This window comes from Dermacentor andersoni, chromosome 10, assembly GCF_023375885.2.
Source record: "Dermacentor andersoni chromosome 10, qqDerAnde1_hic_scaffold, whole genome shotgun sequence".
Lineage (NCBI taxonomy): Eukaryota > Metazoa > Arthropoda > Arachnida > Ixodida > Ixodidae > Dermacentor > Dermacentor andersoni.
This window is the reverse complement of record NC_092823.1, coordinates 129,055,588-129,081,427: the sequence shown is the minus strand read 5'-3', so window position 1 is coordinate 129,081,427 and position 25,840 is coordinate 129,055,588. Positions and strand designations below refer to the sequence as shown.

Sequence of the window (25,840 nt, the reverse complement as noted above, 5' to 3'; positions counted from 1 at the left end):
CCTCGCACTCCCAAGCAATTTTCTCTGGGATAGGCGTGACGGGCTCTCTGCCGTCAGGACCGGTGTAACAGTGTCACTAATTGGCTCCCATGAACTCGAAATAATGATTAGTGCATTTTAGCTGTTTATGTCTCACTGAAGCAGCCCATTTATATGATACAATAATTGTTCTTCACAACTCTGGTGTGCACACCATTAGCATAGTGCACGTTTCTATGCCTGCAAATTTATCAGCATCCTGTCAGAATTTCTAAAGAACGAGGAAAAGGCGACACCGCTTAGAGTTTCTACAAACTCCATTGTATTGATTGAATAATATAGGAAGCAGCAGCAAAACACCGAAACTTGTCTGAGGCCGGATCACGCATATTGGCTTCTCCTGTTAGCAGTTTCAGTACCTATGTAGACCACTCGTCAAGAGACAAACGCTGGTAATGTTGTGTTACTGTGACTACCTTTATTTATTAAGGCGCGAAGTGAAGCACCAACCAATTGAGTTGTGGAATAGTGGTTACGTAATAAAAAACACCAGTGATTAAACTCTGTAGGCTTTTGGTCGGTGCTCATATATCTTCTCGGCCAGGCGGACTGCCGTCAAGCTTTACATTTCACTGCTACGGTTATGCAGGTTTTGGATGTACCTATTGGCGCCACATCGACGCACTGAACAAACCGGATCATTGCTGCCAGTTCATTTACGACGAAAACTGTGGTACGGTCCCGAAGCACAAGATTTACCACCTGCGATGTCCTCCAGGAAGCAAATGCTGAATGCCAAGATTCCGATAGTGCTACTGAATGAACACGCACAGTGTCGTTCACAGTCATCCCATGTCCATGTCCAAGCCTCATTTTCTTGTACTGCCATGTACAGCATGCCCTGCATGAGCTGATGCATAAAGGTGGTGGAAGAAGATATGAGTTATGTGGGGAAACCTGCCTCAATTCAAACTTCTAATTTTTCTGTGTTACGACTGATGAACTTGCACCAACGGCGCACTGGGAATCATCTTCATTGTTTCAAAACAATTTGCAAGAGAAAAATTACTATACCGCAAGTGCTTGGTAGAGCACGTGCTACCCAATGATGGTTGGTAGTGTAGGATATATTATTAGTGAAACATATAATTCTTAAGCATATAAGTATCTTTTTAGAGTAGCAGAAGGTACTTCATTTAGTACAATACGGCTTCAGTCGCTGTTTTTCAGCAATCACTCAACCCGTTCAAAACATTTGATTTCTCGAGCACCATTATTAATGGGAATGAAATGGAGGTCATATCTTCATGATTTTTCGCAAGGTAGTTGTCAAAATCGCAAATGGCAAGCTACTCCACAAGTTGAGTTAACTAATACAAAATCATAATTTACTTCACCTATTTGCAAAATACAGATCAGCTTATTGCGCTAAATTAATTTCTTCTAAAGCAGCATTTGTTGACTTCAATATCGCCTAGGGTTTGTTAGGTTCAAGGCCCGCTTTTATTTTGGTAAATCTTAGAGAGATTAATTCAAGACCGTTCTGTCCGTGTTGAACTCTATGCTGATAACTGTGTACAAGTTCGATATGTTGAAGACCAAATGTGATTGAATAAAGACTTGAAACAGTAATAATAACTTGTCATAATTGGTAACTGGATGTCATTTTAGCAAAAAAAAGCTGTACATGCTAAAAAAAGGACGTTCTTTGATCTGTATCATTGCGGCGCTACTTCGTTCAGTCAGATGTTACAGAATATAACTATTCTAAACATTTGACTACTAAGACTCCCTTTAGTAATAAACATATCGATACTGGTTTATGTAACCATCTTCGTGAGCTGTTATTTAAGGTGTTCTTTAAAGTAGGCAACGTCCGCAGCGCATCTCTTTGTTTGCAGTACAATAGTACCACATGTATTAGGATATGCAGTATTAACACAGGATTTTGTCACGAAAATAGCATTAGTAAACTAGGAAATGTGTCAAAAACGGCAGCGAGATTCACTCATAACTTTTCTGGCAGCACATACATCCCTGAGCTCCCTAAACGAATTGCATTGACCTTGTAGTATACAAAGAAACCGTAAGTGTCACTCAAAGTGACCGTTTACAGTTTTTTAAAGACCTTCAATTTCATAGCGAAATAAAACGACTAAAATTCAAAGTGTCTAATTGTGCTGTGATTACTCTGAAACGCGACATGAAAATTTTTAAGAAGAATTTTTTGGTCGGCGACAGCGATGTCACGCGGTTTTGTGGGTAAACTGATAGGGCATCAGATTTCTGTCAGAACTATTACTTTGTGTTAAACGGTGAACTTATTACCTTTTTATTACCCGTTTCATACCGGCGCCGCATGTGCAATCAATCCAAGGTCTTTGTGCGACGGTCAAGGAAGCCCATTGTGGTAAGGAATCCCTACGCTGGCGTTGTGAGGACGCTTGCATGTCTCAACAGCACTACGCGTTTTCGACATCCTGAAAAAGACGTCGACCTTCCCACCACAACCTCAACGTTACTCGCACTGCTCTGAGCATAGTGGCTGCGCACTTGGTGGCGCTCTTGATTGCACGGGGGTCGCGCACTTCAGCATGCATCAATGCACCACTCAGTTCATCTGCATGGAGACAGAGCCACTTCTCAGCACGTGATAACTGGAAAGAAAAAACAAATTACTCTATGACACAAAGTTATCTGAAGCGCATCAGATACAATTTTACGCCGCACAATAACATATACAAGCGAAATGACTCTCCATACGTGGGATTTTCGTTACTTCGTGGAACATAGATTGGTTGACAATGTTTCCCGTCGCGCGATGGCACATGTCATTATCGCGCTGCTTTCAGAGGCAAATTATAGTTACTTGTTAATGAGACATACGTATTCACATTTCCGTCAACGGGATGCAGGTTCTTCTCATTCCTACCACAATCCAGACACATGTGCAAGTGTTAGAGAGCCCCTTTAAATATTTTGTTTCGACTAATCTATGGTCACCGCGAAATTGCTCCGGTTATGCCACACGTAAACGACGTTTTCAGTTCATAACACCCTTTCTCCCAAGAACTGATTGTTTCTGCTGTTTTTTTCTAGAACTCTCACGGAATTAAATAACCTTACTGACAGTATTGACACACAGGAATCACAACCATTATTTGAATTAGACTTTAAATAGGCGCATGTTTTGTTTCTGGCTGTTTAACAATTTATGTTGCCTATGCTGCTAACCTTTACCGTTCATATAAAATTTCGTTAGATATGTAATTTTCCTTAAATTTTAAGGCATTTCTATGTATTTGTATGCTTGCATAAGCTTGATGTACTTCCAGCTACTTATCCACCCTGCAAAGATCTTTGTAACAGATCACACTGTCCACGCCAAAGACTTGAAAAATTACAGACCGATCAGCTTACTGTCCGTTGCCTACAAAGTATTTACTAAGGTAATTGCAAATAGAATCCGGAACACCTTAGACTTCCGTCAACCAAAGGACCAGGCAGGATTCCGTAAAGGCTACTCAACAATAGATCATATTCACACTATCAATCAGGTGATAGAGAAATGTGCGGAATATAACCAACCATTATATATAGCTTTCATTGATTACGAGAAAGCGTTTGATTCAGTCGAAACCTCAGCAGTCATGGAGGCATTGCGGAATCAGGGTGTAGACGAGCCGTATGTAAAAATACTGAAAGATATCTATAGCGGCTCCACAGCCACTGTACTCCTCCATAAAGAAAGCAACAAAATCCCAATAAAGAAAGGCGTCAGGCAGGGAGATACGATCTCTCCAATGCTATTCACAGCGTGTTTACAGGAGGTATTCAGAGACCTGGATTGGGAAGAATTGGGGATAAGAGTAAATGGAGAATACCTTAGTAACTTGCGCTTCGCTGATGATATTGCCTTGCTTAGTAACTCAGGGGGCCAACTGCAATGCATGCTCACTGATCTGGAGAGGCAGAGCAGAAGGGTGGGACTAAAAATGAATCTGCAGAAAACTAAAGTAATGTTTAACAGTCTCGGAAGGGAACAGCAGTTCACGATAGGTAGCGAGGCACTGGAAGTGGTAAGAGAATACATCTACTTAGGACAGGTAGTGACTGCTGATCCAGATCATGAGAGTGAAATAATCAGAAGAATAAGAATGGGCTGGGGTGCGTTTGGCAGGCATTCGCAGATCATGAACAGCAGGTTGCCATTATCCCTCAAGAGAAAAGTGTATAACAGCTGTGTCTTACCAGTACTCACGTATGGGGCAGAAACCTGGAGGCTTACGAAAAGGGTTCTACTTAAATTGAGGACGACGCAACGAGCTATGGAAAGAAAAATGATAGGTGTAACGTTAAGGGATAAGAAAAGAGCAGATTGGGTGAGGGAACAAACGCGCGTTAATGATATCTTAGTTGAAATCAAGAAAAAGAAATGGGCATGGGCAGGACATGTAATGAGGAGGGAAGATAACCGATGGTCATTAAGGGTTACGGACTGGATTCCGAGGGAAGGGAAGCGTAGCAGGGGTCGACAGAAAGTTAGGTGGGCAGATGAGATTAGGAAGTTTGGAGGGTCAACATGGCCACAATTAGTACATGACCGGGGTAGTTGGAGAAGTATGGGAGAGGCCTTTGCCCTGCAGTGGGCGTAATCAGGCTGATGATGATGATGATGACACTGTCCATACAGTAAAAAAAAAGACGCAAATAGGAATAAGTTCTTAGAACACAAAGTTTTGTGAATTCGGCTCCTTGTTTTTGGCTTAAAGCTGGTGTTTGAAAGAAATTTATATGTACTTTTACAGAAATAACAGACACAGGAAAAATTACGCAGCCCGTCCCACCCTTCATGTTGCTATCCGTCTCACACTTCATCCGCAGCCATCGGCAGGCAAGTGAAGTGTGTTCGCCTTCCGTCAGAGGGAACAGCCGCGGCCTGTGGAGGGTAAAAACAGCACTTCTTTCTTGAAGGTGCTTTTGATACTGAAGATAGCAACTACGCATGAATACAGGGGGCTTTCCTTTTGCGGCAGAGCATCCTTTAAAAACGTAGATTGCGTTCATACATTAGACGTCCAGTCGTTCGTGGCGATCCCAAATAGAAGAAGCATATATATATATATATATATATATATTATTCAGAGAAACAATCTTGCAATTTGTCCAGGGCGAAAGGTACACCGTGTTGGAATTGTTGCTCCCCTCTTACGCAATCCTCCACCTCACTTCAGATCGTGAAAGACGGCGCCATTGTTTCGTTCGGTGGGAAACCTAAGGGACTTTATAGCTCAGAAAGTGATGCACCAGTGTAACATCTACGCAGTCGTTCGTTTTGCCCACTTAAGGCTCCGTGCAGGGCGTGTTCGCTACATTGCCGGAATTCGCCAGAGAGGTTCTGCAGGGCTCGTGCCGGTAGTGCTGCTACTTATGCACGATTAAGAAGTGGTACTTAACTGGGGGTAATGAGTTCTATTAGTAGAGGTCGTGTAGAATGGTCCTCAATATTTTGTAGTCTGGCATCGCTACAGGAGACGTGTACCCTGTATGTGTGAAAGCACATGCAGCAAACAAGCACTTACCCTTTTCAGTATAAGGATGATGCTTGATAGTGCAAAATTTGCAATCTACGTAGACCAAGTTGTACACATCTTCAGGTTGGCTAACCAGAATAAAATCAAAGCAAACGTTGTTATTTTATAACAATCAATGTTAAGAACAATTTAGGCAGCTCTCTGTCGCATGTCGTAGTATCCTGTTAATCATTTTATTAAGTGGCCTAAAGTTTAATGCTCCGATTTTTGTGCCATTTTTCTCGAACAGCAGAACATGCAAGTTGTGCGCTGCACAAGGCAGCGCGAAATAATCGCATGTTTTCATTTTATGTATACAGACATTCTAACATGAATCAAGCGCTGTAGATTAGTCAGAAAGTGAGGCGCTCGCAGGGGCATATATATAGGCATCTTGCTGCTTGTGGGACGAAGTACTGCTAGTACCTACTGTGTCGCTTGTGTGTGTGTGTGTGTGCGTGTGCGTGTGTGCGTGTGCGTGTGTGTGTGTGTGTGTGTGTGTGTGTTTGTGTGTGTGCGTTTGTGTGTGTTTGTGCGTGTGCGTGTGTGTGTGTGTGTGTGTGTGTGTGTGTGTGTGTGTGTGTGTGTGTGTGTGTGTGTGTGTGTGTGTGTGTGTGTGTGTGTGTGTGTGTGTGTGTGTGTGTGTGTGTGTGTGTGTGTGTGTGTGTGTGTGTGTGTGTGTGTGTGTGTGTGTGTGTGTGTGTGTGTGTGTGTGTGTGTGTGTGTGTGTGTGTGGTTAAGCAACGTTAATCGCGTCCTTCATTTTATAAGACCCTACAAAAGAAGCAACGGCCGCAACGTGCCGACGTTTCTAGCTTTGTAGCATGGTGCTTTGTAGCATGGTTAAAAAGAACATTAGGTTATTTTTAAAAAATAACGAAGGAGACGCCATGGCGTCGGGGAAGCGTGCTCATCTCGCAACCCAGAGGCCCGGGTTCAATTCCGATCCAGACCGAAATTTTTCATATGTTATTTTCAAAGATATTGATTTACTTTGTATACAGGAACCTCACTGTACAGTTTGACGTCAAGTTGAACATTTTTTGCGTGTTCTTACTCTTTGCGCCGCCAGACAGTTTTCGTACAGCCTCTTCGTCGCGCTGATCGAGGCCAACGGAATTTCGCGTAATGGGGCATATAATGCTTTCACATTAGAAATAATTACTTACCCTGCTGCCATTCTCTTATTTTTGCACGTCATCCCTCAGTTGCGGAAGTGATGAATTAGAGCCGGAAGCAAGCGCGAGTCCCACGAATGCCAATACTGCGCATTCCACAAATATGTTGTCTTTCTCGACTGCGCCGATGTAGCTCCGCAGTATTGTAGCTCAACCTATAGTATTGCTCCAAAAAAGAAATAGCGGAGGAACCACACTTTATGTGTATTTTGTCGGTCAACAGTCTGAAAGTTGGTATAAGAGCCTATCCGGTTCGAAGAGATGTTATGCGTACATTTTAATGCTATATTTTTTTGCTAGTCGCATAAGCGGGTGTCGCCTTTTAGCTGCGTCACAGCATTCCTGCTTGCAATATTATGTAATGATGATGCAAAGATTTTACAGCTCTACTGCTTCAGCAACCGCGTGTTAACAACACCCATCCTTTCTCAGTCGTGATACCCGCAGCGGTGGTGTAGTGGCTATGGTCCTCTGCTGCTCAACTCGAGGTCGCGAGTTCGATTCCCGCCAACAGTGACAGCGTTTGGATGGCGGCGAGATGCAATCAACATACAAGGTCCACATTATTATGAGCGTAATTGCGATACTCGGAAGCTCTGAAAGACGATGCTATGCTGGTATAGAAAGGCCTCTCGACAAAGAATGAAAGCATGCGACACATTCACATGCTGCTTGTAATTTAAATAGTGTCTGGTCTACACAGGCTGCTTATTTCTGGTAATTATGTAAGCAGCTATGAAAAGGCAGAAGTGGTCAACGCGGTCATGTAAGGGTCTGTTTGATAAAATTTGCGCGGGTGCTTAGTGGGACATTCACATCCTGCTTTATTTTTTTCCCATATTAAGATATTATTAGCTTTCAGATTTGATTTCATGTACAATTACCTGATGTAGAACACACTCGCAATGCTTTAGACACAATGAGATCAGTTAGACGCAAAGCGACCCTCTCCTTATGTTCATATACAGTGTGATTCAAATTTATGACATTCGAACATACAGCGTCCGTTGAGGTAATCCTTTAGACAGAGCGCGATGCTTCTTGACATGTCCATTGAATAGCGAATCCAAATGTAGGACAATTCCACATATTGCGTGCATTGAGGGCGAGAATAACTTCTCATGCTTTCTAATTGTTTTTCATATGCCTCACCCCTCTAGGTTTTTCTTTTTTTTTTGTTTGTGTTACCCATTCGCTGTAATGATCCACGTACCTTGTGAGTGCTCACGAAAACAGGATGTCAAAAGTTTTATGTGAACCTGATTTGTGAAAGTGCGGGGACCTCAGCAAACAACGTTTTGCTGTTTCACTCACATCGCTCCGGAAAAGACTGCTTTGTGCAAGATTTTAGCTTAAAGTGATAGCCAACCAATTTTCATGGTACCTACTTTTTTAATGCAATGCAAACCTTACCGTCAGAGGGTCTAGTGAGTTGGCAACGCGGAAAACGCGATGGAAAATTTTTTATCAGAATTTTTCGATCTGCAGTGAGCATGTAATCGTTATTGGAAACATGCTGAAAACGGTGATAGGTGAGCGCGATAGCAATTATATGCCGGTATTAGTGGGAGGCAGACGATGAGTGCCGCTGTAATTGTGAGAAAGTATTATTTTGTTTATCAAGTCGATGTTCCTGCCATTTATGCTTTCCGAAGCGTTAAAATATATCTGCGATAATAGCTACGCGTTTTCGTGGTTTCCTGTCCAATTGCTGTGGTACTTAAAGGAACACTAAAGTCAAACAATAAATCAGTTTAGACTAATGAAGAATTGTTTCAGAACCCTGCAGGCAGTCATTTTAAAAAAATTGTTTGATTATTAGATGAGAAAGTGAAGGTCCAAGTACCAGTATTTGAATTCCGCGCCGAAACCCCAGCGACCGTACGTCAGCGTGACGTCAGGGATTCAAAAGTATGTTTTCGCATTTGGGCCGCGTTGGCTGAGTAATGTTTCCCGAAACGTGCCATGTTTAATATTTGGTTCCTTTAGAACACAATGTAGTCAATCTGTACCGCTATATATAATTAGTAGGCCCTAGAAGATGCCATAAAAATCCATGACGTCACAGCCCCCAAGTGCGGGAACTTAAGTAGGCGTCGCCACCCGTATTTCGTTCTTGCGCTTTTTCTGGCTTACCAAACGTCTTATCGTTGTAAGAGTGGTGTTTTTGGTGTTGTAGAAAGGTAATTTACTGATGCAGAAGAAATCATTTTTCACTTTAGTGTCCCTTTAAGGAGTCAAAACGAAACCAATCAGATTGAAAACGAAACGACGCTCTTACGTGTGATACGCAGTTCAGCGGGTTGCTGTAGCCATGCGTGTGCTTTTGATTTCCGAAGCATGGAATAAAGCGCAAGTGTCTAATAACACAGCAACTGCAATTTTAAGCAATAATTACGTTGTACTTAATCACAACCGACTTACCTGCAGTAATCTCATATACTACATCCGAAGTACCATGATTTCACCTCCAGACCTCTCCACTTACTGGTTTTTCAGTTTTTGCCAATTTAAAACTATAGTTCCTACTTAAATCGTGAAGAGCGTGCTGGATTCTGTCACTATAAATCATGGTCATTTCCTTTCCATCAACATCTCAACACATTCTGGCTAGTTGTCAGTCCCTTTAACATTTCGCATCTCTCAACAAGGAACTTTCGTCACCAACACATTGTCAACACCACGGGTGTATATTTTATTATTCGCTGAAAAGGCAGTAAACATTCATAAACAATGATTTGAATAATGTTCGTTCCTATGTAGTAGATGTGGTGAATGAGCCTTATTTCTCGTAAATAACGTGAAGGTCCCTGTAAGGGCTGCAAGTTAAGGAAGCTGTTTGCTGAGAAGAAGCCGTACGTCTCTTTTTTTTTGCGAGAGCTTGCCCTGTGGCATAAAACGTTTTATGCATCAAGCGATATGTGCAGAGTAAACGCACATATAACTATGCGTATGTAAATGTACTTATATGGGAAGCCTTATAGTTCTGGGCCAACTTCAGTTGACCATTTCAAATGCGTATGAAAACGAAGAGATGCTTTCACTGGCCATCCTCTCAACAAATTTGAATAAAATTTGTTGCATTTCAGAAAGGAAAGTATGGTCGGCATTATATTGAAGGCGAAATTTTACGAGGAAATTTTACAAGGATTACCGAGAAATTCTTCAAGCAGTAAAATATTGAAGCACGAAGTTTACACCTCTGCAACTCTGCACCAAAAAGGTATCTAAGCAAGCATGACACGCACGATGACCCAGCTTTGTAGGCTCTCTTGTGGCTTTTTCCGTCTTTCGAATTCCAGACAGATTAGTTGAATGCGTTATTGCTTTCTTAGAAAACCGCATTTACTGGATGGGCCACACCTGCCAACGCCTATTTATTTATTTATTTATTTATTTATTTATTTATTTATTGATTTATTTATTTATTTATTTATTTATTCATACAGTACTGCTAGCCTCCAGATGGGGCTGTGAGCAGGAGGGGGTGACATAAAAAACAGAATAAAGTGTTCATGCATAAAAGAAATCAAGACACAACAAGCATGTTGCACAAACAGACAAGAAGTTAAGAAATGCACTCATGAAAAAATCTGCTGCAATGTTCTGTGAAAAAATAAAGGATAAAAACAAGTAAAGCACACGAGCAGCGTTTGAGCTACTGACGATTGCAACTGATTGCAAAAATGGTTACAACTGAAGCGCTTGCAGAAATGTATAGGAAGTTGGGCATACCACAATAAAGGCTGATAATCGGTTCCATTAACAAATTGTAATTGAAAAAAGACATTAGCGAATGTTTCAGTGCGGCAGGAATATTCCTTTATTTTTATTATGATGCGATCGGGTTCACCTGGACACTGGCCCTACGTATGTGTACTTGTGTATACCAAGTTTATCGTGGAATAGCAAGTGCATGTACTTTAGTTCGTCACGTTGGCGCCGCTTTTGTAAACAATTTAGATGGCTAGAACAATCTAGCGAATTTATTTGAATATCTTGATGTTGTCTGCATAAAGCAAGAAAAACCATTTCTTTATGACACTGAATACTACATCATTTCGAAATACACAGAAGAGAAGGGGCCCAAGGACAGAGCCCCGTGGCACATCACTGGTAGCTATATACGTGCTTGAGCACTGCTCCTTCGAGGTGACATAGCATTGTCGGTCTGACAGGCATCCTTGCAACAACTACATTAAAGATACACCACCGCAAATACAGTAAACACCACTTTCATAGAGTTTTAAGAGAAAAGGGCCATGACTGACAGCACCAAATGCCTTGATTAAGTCAAAATGAACAGTGTCCAGCTGACTCCTTTTTTCGACCGCTTCCGATGCGTGGTTCATCAAGGTGACGAGCGTTGTGGCTGTCGAACTAACAAGTGTACACCCATGCTGATTAGGCATTTGGCTCTTTCGCACATTGCATCAGTGTGTGCAGCAGACTCAGATTTTTGGGGCAGTGCAGAGGAGAGATATTGGTCTATAGTTGTGCATGTCCATTTTAGAGCTAGCTTTATGGGCGGGACTCATTTGTGAGCTTTTCCATGTCATAGAAAACGTTCGTGCTGTGAGACAGGTGTTGCATGTGCAAGTTAATATTGGACTAAACGCCTTACTGAATGATTTCATTAAAGCGATAGGAATTTCATCAGAGCCACATGATAGCGACGGTTTTGAACTTCGAATGTTTTTGCATAAGTTCTTCACTAATAGGCGCAGTGATTGGCGCGTTAGCACTGAGCAACGGAAAGACGGAAGTAGGGCCACGGTCTCTGCTGAACAGTGATTGAAAGTGTTGCGCAAACGCACCTTAGATGTCCTCGATAGGTTCCTGATTGCTTGTTAACCGAGGAATAGTATCTGCTTGACTCAACATTGGCCACAGTTGCTAATATTTAAGTAATTGTCTAGGTTTCTTTTTAGAAAGAACACTTTCGACTCAGCTGATGTAGGTAAATGTGATCATGGTCGTACAGGTTCTTACAAAGACTTCAGTACTCCTTGAATTCCCGTCCACTTTATACGATCTGCCTTTCGCTGTTCTGTGGACGCGTTCTTTGCATTTCAGTGATTTGCGGTGTTCGTTCGAGATCCAAAATCGGTAGCGTGAACGGCGACACTAATGTCTCAGGAAAAAATACATAAGCGTCCCCTCCTGCATGACCTTAGTGAAGTGTTGAACTTGCTAATTTGCATTATCAGGCGTTATCATAGCGGACCAGTGTGCCTCGGATGGTGATCAAACTGATCTAATCTCCACGAGCGAAATTATGCTGCAGAGGGGTCGACGTTCTTGCTGCCCTTCTTTTCAATCCTTCTATGAGTGTTAGAATTGTAAACAAGAGCGATACTCGTCAGATCGAACCAGTTCTCCGTCATCATGGGTGACACGCAGGCTTTCACTGCTCGGCAAGCAGAAATCATATATGTAAGCATGCCAATTCGGCACGTAGTTCACCTGTTGAAGGTTGTTGAAAGAAAACGAAATCAAGAAATATAGTGTTTGCAGGAATATAGTGACAGCTTGTCGCCTTCTTTTACAGGTGTTTTATTATCTCCAAGTAGTATAAATTTATGCTTCGAGTAAGAAGTGATGTTCTCTCTTTAGTGTAGGCTCTCATGAAATAAAGATGGATTACTCGAGAATGATCTACAAAATGTACCTAATAGTAGGCGCTCTCGCCCCCTCAGGGCAAATCTACCCAGAAAGCTTCGGGCACAGATTAAAGGTCCGCACACAGCATGCACGCAAGGGTACTAAGAACAGCGAATAGGACTTCTCCTCCGATGCTCCTATTGGTGTGACGGTTGCTGAGGTATACGTAATGGTTAGTTGAAAAATAGCCTGATGCCGATATATCGGCAGAAAGTAATGCTTCTGTCAAAATTAATATGGAAGCAGGTGAAAAAAAAAGAAAGATAATAATAAGAAAAAAAATAACAAGTACAATTGTGTTATAGTTTCAGAGCGAACGTTTATTCATCTTTTGCACCAACCAAGCACGTCAGTGCTTTTGAGTTGTCGGCCGAAGCAGGCAATTAAGGCCCTTGATTTACTTCGTTTCATTACGTTTTTGCCCGCGTCGCACTGGTTTTGCATCACCCAATTATGACAGGCACTCATCGTCGAAGATTTTGTACTTAGGTGATGTTCCGCAATTCAGGTCGTAGATGAACTCGCAGGCGTCACCGGACAAATGCATTGTGTCCGCCCGACGCCATAAGGAGCAGCCTCGTCCTGCACAACAGAATTATTTTTTTACAAGGAGACCTCTATGAATTGTGAGAAAGTTCATGCAGAAACTATCTAACATAATTCTTCAAGGAAACAGTAGCCGAGGCTGCCGCGGACGTGCGTTCACCGATTTCAATAGTTGTCGACGATTTTCGCTTCAGTAAGCAATTTTACTTTCCTTCGGCATTCTGCATCGCAAAGAGCTCATTGCCGTCCGGAAAAGAATGGGCCCCGGGACCCCTAGTCCTCTCCCACGGTTGCCCTCTCCAGTCAAAGGCGCCAGCCCCCGCTTTTACGAGTGCCGTCAGTCATGACGAGGCTTCAAGAGTGGTGCCCGATGCTTTTTCCTGCCCTCCAACCTATGGTGCTCGCACGCTGCCCTTTCTCTCCGCCAAGGTACCCGGCATCCGGCGCCTAACCAAGCGAAACAGTGGCTAATGAAGGCTACTTGCTTTAAAAATACGAAAAATAGTTTCATAATATGTGAAAAGGTTAATTGGGGAAACTTAAAACAAGCGCTTGAGACCAGCTCACGAGAAAACAGAACACAGAAGTTCGGTGATAAAACACAAGACGAACTAATCAGTCAGGCACCATTAGGAAGAAATGAAATTGTTTATGTTACGTCAGTAAACAAAGCCATGTTTTTACATATGACTGCGACATTCTGCGCTCTCTTTAATTGTCTTCAGGGGTCACACTGCGTAAAACTTGTATTTTACGCACTGGGGGGACGGACTGCCATTTAATATTTCAAGTCGTGTCTAAGCAAGCCTTTTTTGGCAGGACGTTGACACAATCAAATTTGCTCGAGGTAATGTTTGTACCAAGTGCCTTGGTGGCGCATTAGGATATGTTGTAGCCAACACTGCTTCACTCACCTTCACCAGCGTAGCGATGCCGTAGAGCGACGCATAGACTGCAGTCGGCGTAAATTACGTACAGCACTTCGGTAGGCAAGCTAGCTGAAATAAACAAAAGATTGTAAGCAAAGTACGTAATAAAACAAAATATTTTAAATTTGGTATCATTTGTTGCTCTACACCAGTATACCCACTTTGCTTGCCTGAATGATGTGTTCATTCTGTAGCTACCTATACAAGAGATCAGTGTCCGTGCTTACCGGAGATGGTCCAACAACTGAACATTTTTCCAGTCGAGATGTTCCACAAGACGGAGCATTGAGCCCCACTCTTTCTAATCCGGATCTTGTCGGGCTGGCTGAATTGCTACCGAAGACGGCTCACTCTACGCCGAACCTCTGTGAGCTTGGTCTACTGAGGCGACGCGGCTCTAAACACGCGCAATAGGCGTTCAAAAGGCGGTAATGGTAACATCTTTCCATACCTTCGCAGGCAAGGATAAAGTGTCTCTGCGGAAAAAGGCGCATTGGTAGCGTTTAGGCACAAACCGATCGCTTTCTACACCGTATACGTCGATGGTCGGTCGGTTGAGTGCAAGAAGACGCACGGATACTTAGGCGTTATTGTCCGTCGCGATGGAACCTGTAGTCCCCACGTCAATTACCTTAAAGAGAAGCTCGCTTGCATTGATCATCTGTTCAAGTTCATCGCAGGTAAACCATGGGCACTATCCTTGTGAGCTCTGTTGCAGCTACGCAGAGCGCTTTTTCTCGAATTTCTTCGTTAGTCTCGCAGCCTTGTCCAACACGTTGCAAGACGAACATTCACGCACTAGAGAGCGTACAAACCCAAGCACTTCGAACATGTCTTGGCCTCACGTAATGTGCTTCGATGGCTGCAACAATTGTCATTGCACGGGAGTGCCCGGTCACCACACGCATAACCACTGACACCCTTAGCACGCAAATAGGGCATTTTTCAAGGAATGCCTTCGTACTTGTTGGCCAGTGCGAACACGACAGGCTACATTCTCAGCCATTGCTGCCAGTCACAGAGACTTACTAACAGCTGGCTTCAAGCCAGTGAAACACCTCACGTCTGCGTTGTGGTGCCATCGGCAACATCAAGTGTTCCTGGGAATTCCAAGAAGGCTGACGTGACATCAAGAGCCTTGAAGCTGCTGTCTATCTTACTCATAAATGAGTCCTGTTTTGAATTCATGCATACATACACCGACGGTTCAGCCCGTTACAACAGTTCTTCCGGTGCTGTAATTGCTCCTTCATGCTACGTCTCCACATAGGTAAGGTTTTCGTATGTTTTGACATCGACAGCAGCGGAACCTGTGGATTTTGAAGGTGCCGTCGATTATGCGATTCAGCAACCACCGAACCGATTAAATATGTTTTGAGATTCCTAGGCCACCCTACTAAAGCTATACTTTGCCTTCCGTCATGGCACTCATGAGAAAATAGTTTTAGAACGTATACATGCTAACCACCAAGCTTTCCAGAATGAACAAAATATTGCAGTGACTACCGACATATGCGTATCTACCGGAGGGAGGGGGGGGGGTGGTACTTGTCCCCTTGCTTTCAGAAGTGAAGGGAGCAAAGTAGGCCATTTACTCTCCCTCTCCCCTTCTTAAAGCGGGAACTGTGGGCACCACACTGTCATGTTTTCCTTCAGAATAACGCCCCAGCAAGATTGCTTTATTTACGTATGCCCTGCTTGGGCTGTTAGCATTGTCTTTCAAGCCTCGCTGTCACGCACTGTAGAAGATGACGCTCGGATGGAGGCACTAAGCAGTTAAGAGCTACGGTTCTTCGTAGTGCAAGCCGCCTGCGATAGGTGCCTTGCAAGTCGGCATTGCAGAGGATGCTGTCGCCGCGAAGTCCAAAACAAGTTTCACCTTTTGCCGCAGGCATAACCCTGTGTTTGTTGGCGCCATCTAACCTAACCACCTTTTAAAGCTCATAATCAGCCTTGCTTTTTAAATATTTCTAGTCTAACCAGTGCTGCAGTGTTAGTGACTCTGTCAGTAGATTTAGCGATTTTCTTGTATGTTAATCGACATAGTTGTCTTTAAATTAAATTTCAATTTAGCGACTTCTAAGTCTGGAGAGTTGCATTGAAAAGCGGCCCTCTAGAACAATGTTTATTATTCAAAAGCTACCTGTGCGAGGCCGAAGCACGCTCTACGACGCATAAGCTCCGTGACCATGATGAAGCAACGGTTTCCTGCACATCGGTAATCTTCATATTGAGATTGTGCTTCAAGGCGCCGTGGTCATCACAGACCAAATTGAACTCGCAAATTATATTTTTTTTATTCTTCACAAAACCGACTTGCATGGTTTAAAACGCAGTGGGTTCGGCATCATCACTACATTCAATCTATTGATGGTTGTTCACAAGGGTACCCGTAAATAAATACGCGAACACAAATTGGAATAAAGTTTATACTCAGATTTGGAGCAGAGCAGGTGAGTCATACAGACCAACTATACAGAAAGCCGTAGATATTGGAACGGCTGAGCTCGTCTACGGCAATCTGAAATAACTGATCCCGTCTTTCACGGTTTTCAGGTCAATAGTTCATGGTGGCTTTCAGGTAGACCAAGGGGGGAAGCGTAATATTTTATCTTTATAAAGCTCGGATAGTAGTCATCAAGAACGTTCCACAGAATTTACTTCTCCCAACACGGACGTTGAAAAACAGCAAAATTGAGGTGGAATGTAGACTGAATGCGTTTTTCGTGCTAGGAAAAAAATGCTATTAGTGATTTTTTTTTAAATCCTGAAGTGTTTGCAACATTACTGTGTGAAGGTAAGCGAGGAAATTATGCTGTCGTAGTACGTTGTGTAAAGATATTGGTAAGATAAAAGCCACCTACGCCTTACAGGTAAATTCACTGTTTATTCGTAAGCGGCCAGGACATTAGGCAAACCCAGAAGGACTAGCCAAATTTACGTCCAGTTAGCCTATATTACAATGTTTCAAAACGACTGTGATATATAAAATTCACTTGACAGTTTTAGCGACAATTCCCACGACTTTTGTTTATAATGCACGGACATGCCACAAAACATTTTGACAATACTAGAATGTACTGGTTCAGTATGTGCAATTGACAATCAGGACTCTCAATGACAAAGGTAGATCTCAGTTAAATTTTCAGCCTCTTCCAATGCTATGATAATCGGCACTACACACACACACACACACATATATATATATATATATATATATATATAAACGAGTAGAAAGGGGGTTAACCGAGGGGCCCGTTTTTTATTAGTCATATCATAAGAAACCAACAAACACTGACACCAAGGACAACATAGGGGAAATTACTTGTGCTTAATAAATGAAATAAAGAAACGATAAATTAATGGAAATTAAAGTGGGTGGAAAAACAACTTGCCGCAGGTGGAAACCGAACCCACAACCTTCGTATTTCGCCTTCGATGCTCTACCAATTGAGCTACCGCGGCGCCGTTTCCCCATCCACTTTCTTGGGTATTTATGTGTCCTTGTAGAACCCTGGGAGTGCTAGCCAGCGCCACCTCTCACAGACTTTGGCGGCGGACGTGTAACGTCGTTTTTGACCTCGTCGACGTGACACCTGCGGCAAGGCATTGCAAAATAGCTTGATTCGTAGTAGACGGAATTTTCGGGGCTGTTTATATAAAATGAGATTGCCACTGTGTTACACTTACGGTCGTCAGGCACGAAGGTGCCGAAGTTCCTAGCCACATAGCAGGATGAAGAGTCAAGAGTAAGATGACCTTTCCTGAAATATTTGAGCAGTACCAACCAGCCTGTTAACAAAATACGCTACCGGAGAGCAATTTCTGTGACCATGCTTATTACACTCCTATATGACAAATTTCTGCAGTACATTTGGTCACTTAAGAGCGATGTGTCTCTGATTTGGGTATTGCTTTACAGACAACGCACCATTCCCTAAAATGTTTACCTGATTTCCGAACAGCACCTAAAGAATAATCGGTTAAAATGCTGTCAAAATGCAAATGCAGTGTCTTTAGGCTGATGTGAAATAGTTCACCCATCTTTCACTTAATTATATTTCACACACTCTCAAATGCGGAAGAATTGCTGCCACAAGAGCCTCGTGGAGGTGCCCAGCACTGTTAAGGCAACGCCAAATTCCAGGATCAATAATAATTAAATAGGAGAACTGCGTGACTTATTTGTGTACTTACTGGTAATAGGGGGTATCAGCTAGACAAAGTTTTGAAAAACGACCTTCATTGAGAGCGTAAGCTTGCAATAGGGTTTTTTTTTTCGGTTGTCACTAGTTGAGGAACGTTACATTCCTGACGAATCCACCACCAAGATTTCACACTGTCTTCTAAACAGTGCAAATCTTTCGCTCCGACAAAACATCCTTCATTGATTGATGCCACAAATTACCCAATTTTATTTCAGCTAGGGCATAATCGCAGGTGTAATCTTTAATAGTGTTCCTTGTCTGTGTACAGTGGTAAATTAGGATAAATTTTCCGGATTCTCTGGCGCGTTCATTTTCCACAGCACGAGCAAAACGATAGAACATAATACATTTAATATAATATATATAATAACATAAGATATTTAAATGGTGGCTTGAGGCCTGTTTGGAGAAATGGATACACACATGCAGACACTCCGAATGCACTTACACTGTTTCAGAATAGCCATAGGCGAAATTTGCAGGCGTTGTGAAGTTTTCGTACTTTCCAAACGTGCTGAATGTAACACACTTAGCTTCTCCCCCCATGTTTGGGTCGTAGTCGTAGTTGCGGTACATTAGGTGCCAGTTTCCGTCGTTAGGGTAGCACTGCATGTATACATGTAAAGATCATCAAGAATGCAAGGCACTAATCAGCCAAACGCAGTAGTGACACCGTCTCCTCCCATCACTTCGAGAAAAACAAGACAAACAAATTTAGTGACAACTTGAGCGCGCAGAGTGCAGTCATTGCATAATTCATGTTTATGCTCTGTTACATAGAAATTATTGTAAAATAGTTTGTTGTGGTTGATGTGTGTGAATTTCAAAACATCACGTTTGCTTTTTACGATATCGTTTTCTCTCACCTAGCGTCTACGAGAGTTGTTGAACGCGGGAATCTGAACCTTTCTGGAAGTTTTACTGGACGAGTTGACACTTTAAAAATTGTATATTGTAATATGTGCAAAAGAGCACTCAAATGCAAGACAAAACGTGGGCCGAAAGAGAGAAGGCGTAGCTTTACGTCCAGAATACGGGCGAAAAATGCCCTCGGTGCGGGAGAAAAAACACCACAGTCCGTGTGAGAGTTCCACGGCATAAGCTTATATTTAAGTTTTCCACGCATGTGGACAGCTAGTGCTTACACGACTGAAATGGCTAGGCTAAGATGTAGAAAATTGGCAAGGATTCTCACCCGGCTGCTATCCTGGTATTCTTGCAAGTCACTCCGCAGCTCGGGATACAAGTAACGGTCGTCGTACGCACGTACAAGTTGTGCGAATACCAGCACAGCGCCCGCGAAATGCATGTTGCCCTATTCAGCAATACGCCCGGCTTTCTAGAGCCGAAGTGCAGGAGCGAAGAATCTTGGGGTTTTTAACATGGATAGCTTCATACATTGCGGCCAATCTGCATCCATTCTGGGCAATAACCAGAAAAATATGAATGCCCATGCACTGACAGCTTCAGTTTACGTGGCATTTCCTGTTACGTTATTATGGGCACGAAAACCAAGTCAATGCTAAATGTGGAGCTACGAAAATTATGGCCCTACTCAGACCTATACCATTTGTTTACAATGGGTTCTGCGGTGATAATTTTACGAATTGTTTTCTACATGTTCATCGTATAAATATAGAACACCAGGAAGAACCTATTTCATGTTTTATTTGGCAAGAAAGCCATGAATCACCACGTTGCTGTCGCGGCCAGGTCATCCGCTGTTTGTCATGAATAACGTTCAGCCTTCAACGCCCATTTTTCTTCTTCAACAACTAGAACCGAATTCTCAACTTTTTTTCTTGTGCAAGTGTCCTTTTCCATTAGCCAGCTGGCTTCGCTAGTGGTATGTTCAACTTCAGGATTGGTTGGAATTTTCTCTTGCGAGCAATTCTAGCGTAAAACGTTTTCTTTTTTTGTGAATACGGGTGCTGATTTCATTCGAATAACAAAGGTACAGAGCCTTCCCAAAAAATTAGGTCACAGGCACTGTGACAACCGATGTTATGCGTAACAGTTTGCATTTAGCTGGCTGTCTAGTCTTGTTTGGGGTACCCCAACGTTCCTCTAGTAACACCACATAAAACAAGGGCTCAACATAAAAGAGACACACAGGCGCTGTCTATGCTCCTTTTGTATTCGTCTCTCGCTTTACGCCTTTACGTGCTGTTATTGAAGGGTAATAAATAACTACGCGTATGAAGAGTAAATATCGAGACCGAATCGAATATTATGAATCCAATGGTTCAAAAAGCGGATCAAATCCAATATCGGATACTTTTCGAATAGTATGGAATAATGAACATCTTTATTTCACATAAAAGGCAATGTTCCCAGCTTCATAATATTTACGTTAGCAAATTTCAGCAATTACGTTATGCGCTACTAGGCTTCGCTCGATAAAACCACAAATGGAGCTCTAGGAAACAAATATGCAACTTGGTCGCATACCCAGGACTATTGGGTAGTGTCGATGATCGCGGTTTGACCGTTAACGTCTACTCCTTGATCAATGTGACCTGCTCCACTACGTTACGCCTTATGTTTTATACCTACTATGGCCGTGGGGATGTATCGTACATTTGCTCAAGTTTATGTTTGATTGAGCAGAGTTGACGATTCTGAAATGTTCAAAAGCTATTAAAAAATTATTTGTGTTTATTAATAGGGACTATTCGATTCGAAAACCCAATCGAAGAGGACAATGTTTGATTCGTTATTTGAATGTTTGGAATATTCGCCCACCTCTATGAATAACCAAGTAGCCCGACTTTTCAGCCCTCTGAAGTTCCTCAAAGTGCTTCCAAGTGGCGCGACCTGTCCACGAAACGTCCGGGATAGCTACAGGCACAGGTAAATATACAAGACATAAGTAAGCTTTGTAAAATGGTAGACTGGAATAAATATACAATAAATACTTATTAGGTCGAGCATGGGCTGGCCGGCTAATTGTCACCACAGCTTTTCAATATGGATGTCATTAGAGATCATCAGCTGTCATCATCGTGCGAACAATTCTGTGTGACGATGGACAATTTGTTATTGATGTTCATAGGGCTACTGTAATGTTCTCCTAAAATGAATACCTAAAACTTAGCTGATGTAGAGGGTCTTCCGAGAGGTAATATGATATAGTAATATGAATACTGCAAAGAAGATGTCCGTTTTGAGATTCAGAATATAGTCATTTTCATTATACGAAATACACAATACAAACAACCGATTAGACCCATAGTCTCCGGTGATGGGTCTATTCTATGTAAGATTGCTGCAATCCTTAAAAAAAAGGATATTTCTATGGAGAGTCGTTGTGACTATATTTTTGTCTTAGCGGAGCACAAAATTTGTGTGAGAAAACTGGAGTGTACCCTTCCTAAAATATCCACTATTATCACTATATATTCCTTGCACTTTTCTGTGGCACCTTTCAAAGCTGACGAATTGCGCCAAGAATGCGGCACCATGCGAATAAGATAAAAATCAAGGGCTCTCACATTCCTTTCTATTGTCTCCAAACTTCGATGTATTCCTAGTGACTCGCGTTCAGTTGTGCAACCTCACTGATAAGCCACTCACAATGTAGGAAACGAACGGTTAATGTCCGATATTAAGGCTTCTTTCCTTCGTACAGTTTAGAAGTGAGAAGATTCCTGACAATTCAATTGTTGTATATTAGGGCAGTAGTTCTGGCTTTGTTGTTTCAAACATTACGAGGTTCTTGAGTATTAAAGAACAAGAAAAAAAATCGCAGCTTCGCGCGAAAGGCGAAGTATCGATTGCGATAGCAAATTAGTGGACAGCTGTACGAAGTAAGGATAGCAGTTTTATCGGCCGCATAAGCTTGTAAACATAAGCCTACTAACTAAATTAACAAGGATGGTGTCACGCGCGCGCAAACAAACATGAACACATCTGACTCGATGGCCGGGAAAACTCGCTGTCGAAAAGCTGGCGTGAGCAAACGCTGCAGCAGCTGCGATTGAAGTGACATTCGTGCTGTCTATGGCTGCAACGCAAAGTGAGCGCCGAGAATACACAGCATGCACAATGCTACGAGCCGCCGACGCAACTAAGCTCTGCCCCCCACGCAGATCGCTCTCAAAATACGGCTGCACGACCACGCGTAGCCGCCACATGCGCAGTTGTAGCCGGAGTAGAACGCCGCCCCCCCCCCCCCGTCTGTCTCTCTCTTCCCTCCCCCCGGTGGCTCGCCACTCTGGGTGCCTCACGCACGACGGAAGACGGCGTGCGTCCTCACCACCTTCGTTTCTTTTGCGCGGGTGAGGTTGAACCAGCCCCCGGAAGGCGAACGCTAGTTTCGGTTTCAATAAACAGGCGCGCTCCAAGTGGTTGCCGGACATCCTAATTTATTTATTTTTATGCGAAGCATACTAGCCGCACAACCACGCTCTTTCTTGCTGCGCCGCGCGCGGCCGCGTAGCTACCATATGACGTCATAACAGCTGCAAAAGCGGAGGCTCAACTCGTGCGCTCGCTTGCGGCCGCGTAGCTACATAGCCGGGTCTCAGCTCGTGCGCTCGCCTGCATGAGTTGTTTCTTCGTCTAGCCGAACCAAATATAGCCAAGCAACAGCAGTTCACCAGGCTAAACAGTGGTTCAACAACTAAAATAAAGGCTAGTATGCTTCGCATCCTGGGCTTAACCTTAGCTAAGCCACAGCCATTTTTTTTTTATTTCTGTGTGAATTTTAAATCGCGCGAAGCGCGGGAAGTGGTGGTCTTCCTGCGTCCGTCGAGCTTACCTCCGCTCACCCTTGCCACTCGCTCAGCGATATAAAAAGTCGGATCGCACTTCGTCATCTGCTTCGGTTGTCGTCCCAAGTATGAAGATGGGAAAGATAAGACAGAGAAGCTGGATCAGGCGTGCAACGAACGGAAGACGCGGGGAACTGGGTCAAACAAGCATTAAACGAAGATGGCTAAACGAGGCATCGCATGTGTTGCGCGGCTGTGTGGTGTTCTAAGACCGGGAATTCCAGTTCTGCGACGTTTTTCAGGCTTGTTAACAGCACCTGGTAAGCACAAGTATCTCACTTTATTCTCTGAGCAGGTATTCATTTTGCATGAGTAAACCAGTTCTGTGCAAGCCTGAGTGGACCGACATAAGAGCAGTGCCGCTCGACCCATTCGTCATGATGGCAGCCCATCTGCATGCTGTCGGTGAAATACTTGTACTGAAAGGCTTGAGTGCGTGTTTGTCGGGCTATACATTTTGCGCACTCTTTACCTTGTCGACACATACAACCAAGGCCAAAGAAAAAAAGGTAGCCGTGACATTTTATCAAATTTCAAGAGCAATGACGGCAAAGCGATGCACGCACGTAATTTCTTGTTGTGTTTGAACCATTGCACCACTACGAAGATATCGTACTGAAGAAGGTTGAAGCTCTCTATTTTATCTGAATTTTGAAGTGCAGACGGTATCATATGCTTCTGTTACCTTGCTTTAGGTACAGCTTCCGTCTGTGCAAGTTTTTGAGCACCTGTGTTGTAGTCGAGACGCAATGCTATTTTTTTCAGGCAAACACGTATTTAGTAACACCAGTAATACAAGTATAGGACATCTAATGCTAATCAAGTGCGAACTGGTAATACCCTTTGCGATAAAGAGTGCTATTAAGTTTCTTTTTGTGAATGGTCAGTTCCTTACATTGCTGTTGTGTCAAAACTGTGTCCGAATACACGCTGTGCTTTTCTGTATATACGAATGTGACACGAAGTATGACGACAGGCAGATTATATCCGCTAGTAAGTGCTATAGCAATATGTTCCGTCATTCGGCATGTAGTTCAAATAATGAGAGCAATTATAGGCTACTTTCTGTTCATGCCGATACATGTAGCCACATTAAATTCTGTGGTTCCTTACTTCTTATACTGTCAATAAAATACATGTACAGTACTCTACCTTCTTTCTGTAAGCCACAAGATGTGTCGCTATCATAACATACGTGATAGTCGAGTTCCGTCTGACCAGTCCAACATGGTTAACTTTCGCATTGGTTTGGGTCTTTTGGTTCGCTCGTTATGTGCAAATTTCACTTGTGAATGAAAATTGTATCTCAAGATTGACGCTTTCCCACTTTGCGGAGGTCAGTCTTTTTCCAGTACCGAATGTGTGAATAAGAACAAAAGCGTTCCACCTTGTGTTCAGTTTTGGCTGACTGAGAAAGCGGCCAGCTTTAGTTGATCCACTTCAGAACACGCGAACAATATTAACGATTGATGATGGAGAAAGTTATTTTCTTTATGCTATCCCCACTATATCTGTGGGCTAGTTGAACTGCAGCCATAAGCTTAACCACAAGTTAGGAATTTCAACGCGACTAGTTTCACGAAATGACGAAATGTAGTATATTACCTGCGAATATTGGTTAACTGCACGACGGTTTGCACGAGCGCTGCCCCAGTGCTTTAAAAGATGAATAGAAGCTTCCAAGGTGAACGCGGCAGAAAAAGATTATGCAGATCCCACGCAGTGTGGGAATCGATGTAAGCGAAGCTCTCCGTGCTGGATGCTTTGATGGATGATAATTAGAGGTGAGGTTGACGACTAAAGCTTATTTCTTCAACGTTTTGTCCAACACAAGAGTGGTGAGTTTATGTTAAACGTTACCTTGCGTGCACCACTGCTGTTTGAGTAGTACACAAAACACAAATGGAGAGGTGTTTGTTCGAGGCGTTGTTGTGCGCCATATTTCAAAACCTTTGATAGGGTTGAGCATTCTCATTTCCTCACATCGCACCTCGCATCGTGGCACAATATTAAACTTGGATTATGGAACTGCACGCGCCAAAACCCCAATCGGATTATGAGGCAGGCCGTAGGGTGCACTCCGGATTAATTTTGGCACCTTGGTGTTCTTTAACGTGTCCCTAAATCAAAGTACGCGAGCTTTTTTTATTTCGCCCCTGTCGAAATGCAGCTGCCAGTGGTTGGGATCAAATCCACGGCCTCTAGCTATGCCATTAGCCGCAAAGCTAACGCGGCGGGCACGGAAGTGTTGATTTGACGGTCAACCACTTCCGCAGCGTCACCTGGATCCTACGGTGCACTTTAAGTAATGCGGCTCTGCTTCTGCACGCCCTGCGTAGTTTGTCCGCTTGACATATTGGCATGGTGTTTATTTTTCGGAAGTAGCAGGAACGTAATATACCGTACTTTGAACTTAAGCTTATCCAGTTTCCCCGCAACCGCCATCGCGTAGAAGTAGGGTTTTTTTGCCTTCTCACATCACCTCCCCCCTCTCTCTTGTAAGGAAACTGCCTCTTCTCCTGCCTCCTTCCTGTAGTTCTACCTACGTCCCCTCCAGATTCGCACATGACAAGCGCTGCAGTTTTTGCAGTGCTTCAGAGGGGAGTGATGGATAATTAGAGCTGTCAAGAGGCTAATGTGGTGACGGCCAGGGAGTTTCAGAGGGCATGGCGCAGATTCGACGCGGTGGGGTGAAAACGAGTTTTTAGCGTCGCCTTTCCTCTCTGACTCGCTCCTTTCATGTATGCACACTCTGTGACCCCCCCCCCCCCCCAACGCGGTGTGTTTGACAGCAGAAGCCACAGCAGGAGCAGAAGCAGTGGGAAAGTCGAAGGAAGAGGCAAAAAAACCTTCGATTTAAAAAGCACTTCGTAAATACGGCACACTTCAGCGGGCTCTGCTCCGCATTTTGGCCGATGCGCCCGCGCGGCAAGCGCATCTGCAGGAAAGCACGAACACAGCCGGCCTGCATGTGAAGTGGGAAAGGAG

The 25,840-nt window shown here is 43.4% G+C and overlaps 2 protein-coding genes across 2 annotated transcripts in view; one reads left to right on the top strand and one right to left on the bottom strand.

Annotated features, from left to right (window-relative positions):
- Nucleotides 1-18,551: 18,551 nt before the first annotated feature.
- Nucleotides 18,552-25,840, bottom strand: part of LOC126543698 (uncharacterized) — a 29,279-nt gene continuing 21,990 nt past the window's right edge. The window contains exon 6 of the mRNA XM_072285059.1: nt 18,552-18,683. Within this exon, the coding sequence (XP_072141160.1) occupies nt 18,673-18,683 (11 nt within the window). The 3' untranslated portion in view covers nt 18,552-18,672. The remainder of the gene's footprint in view (nt 18,684-25,840) is intronic.
- The window catches only part of LOC126546220 (uncharacterized), a 38,114-nt gene continuing 35,216 nt past the window's right edge, over nt 22,943-25,840 (top strand). Inside the window, exon 1 of the mRNA XM_055078143.2 lies at nt 22,943-23,112. Within this exon, the coding sequence (XP_054934118.1) occupies nt 23,013-23,112 (100 nt within the window). The 5' untranslated portion in view covers nt 22,943-23,012. The remainder of the gene's footprint in view (nt 23,113-25,840) is intronic.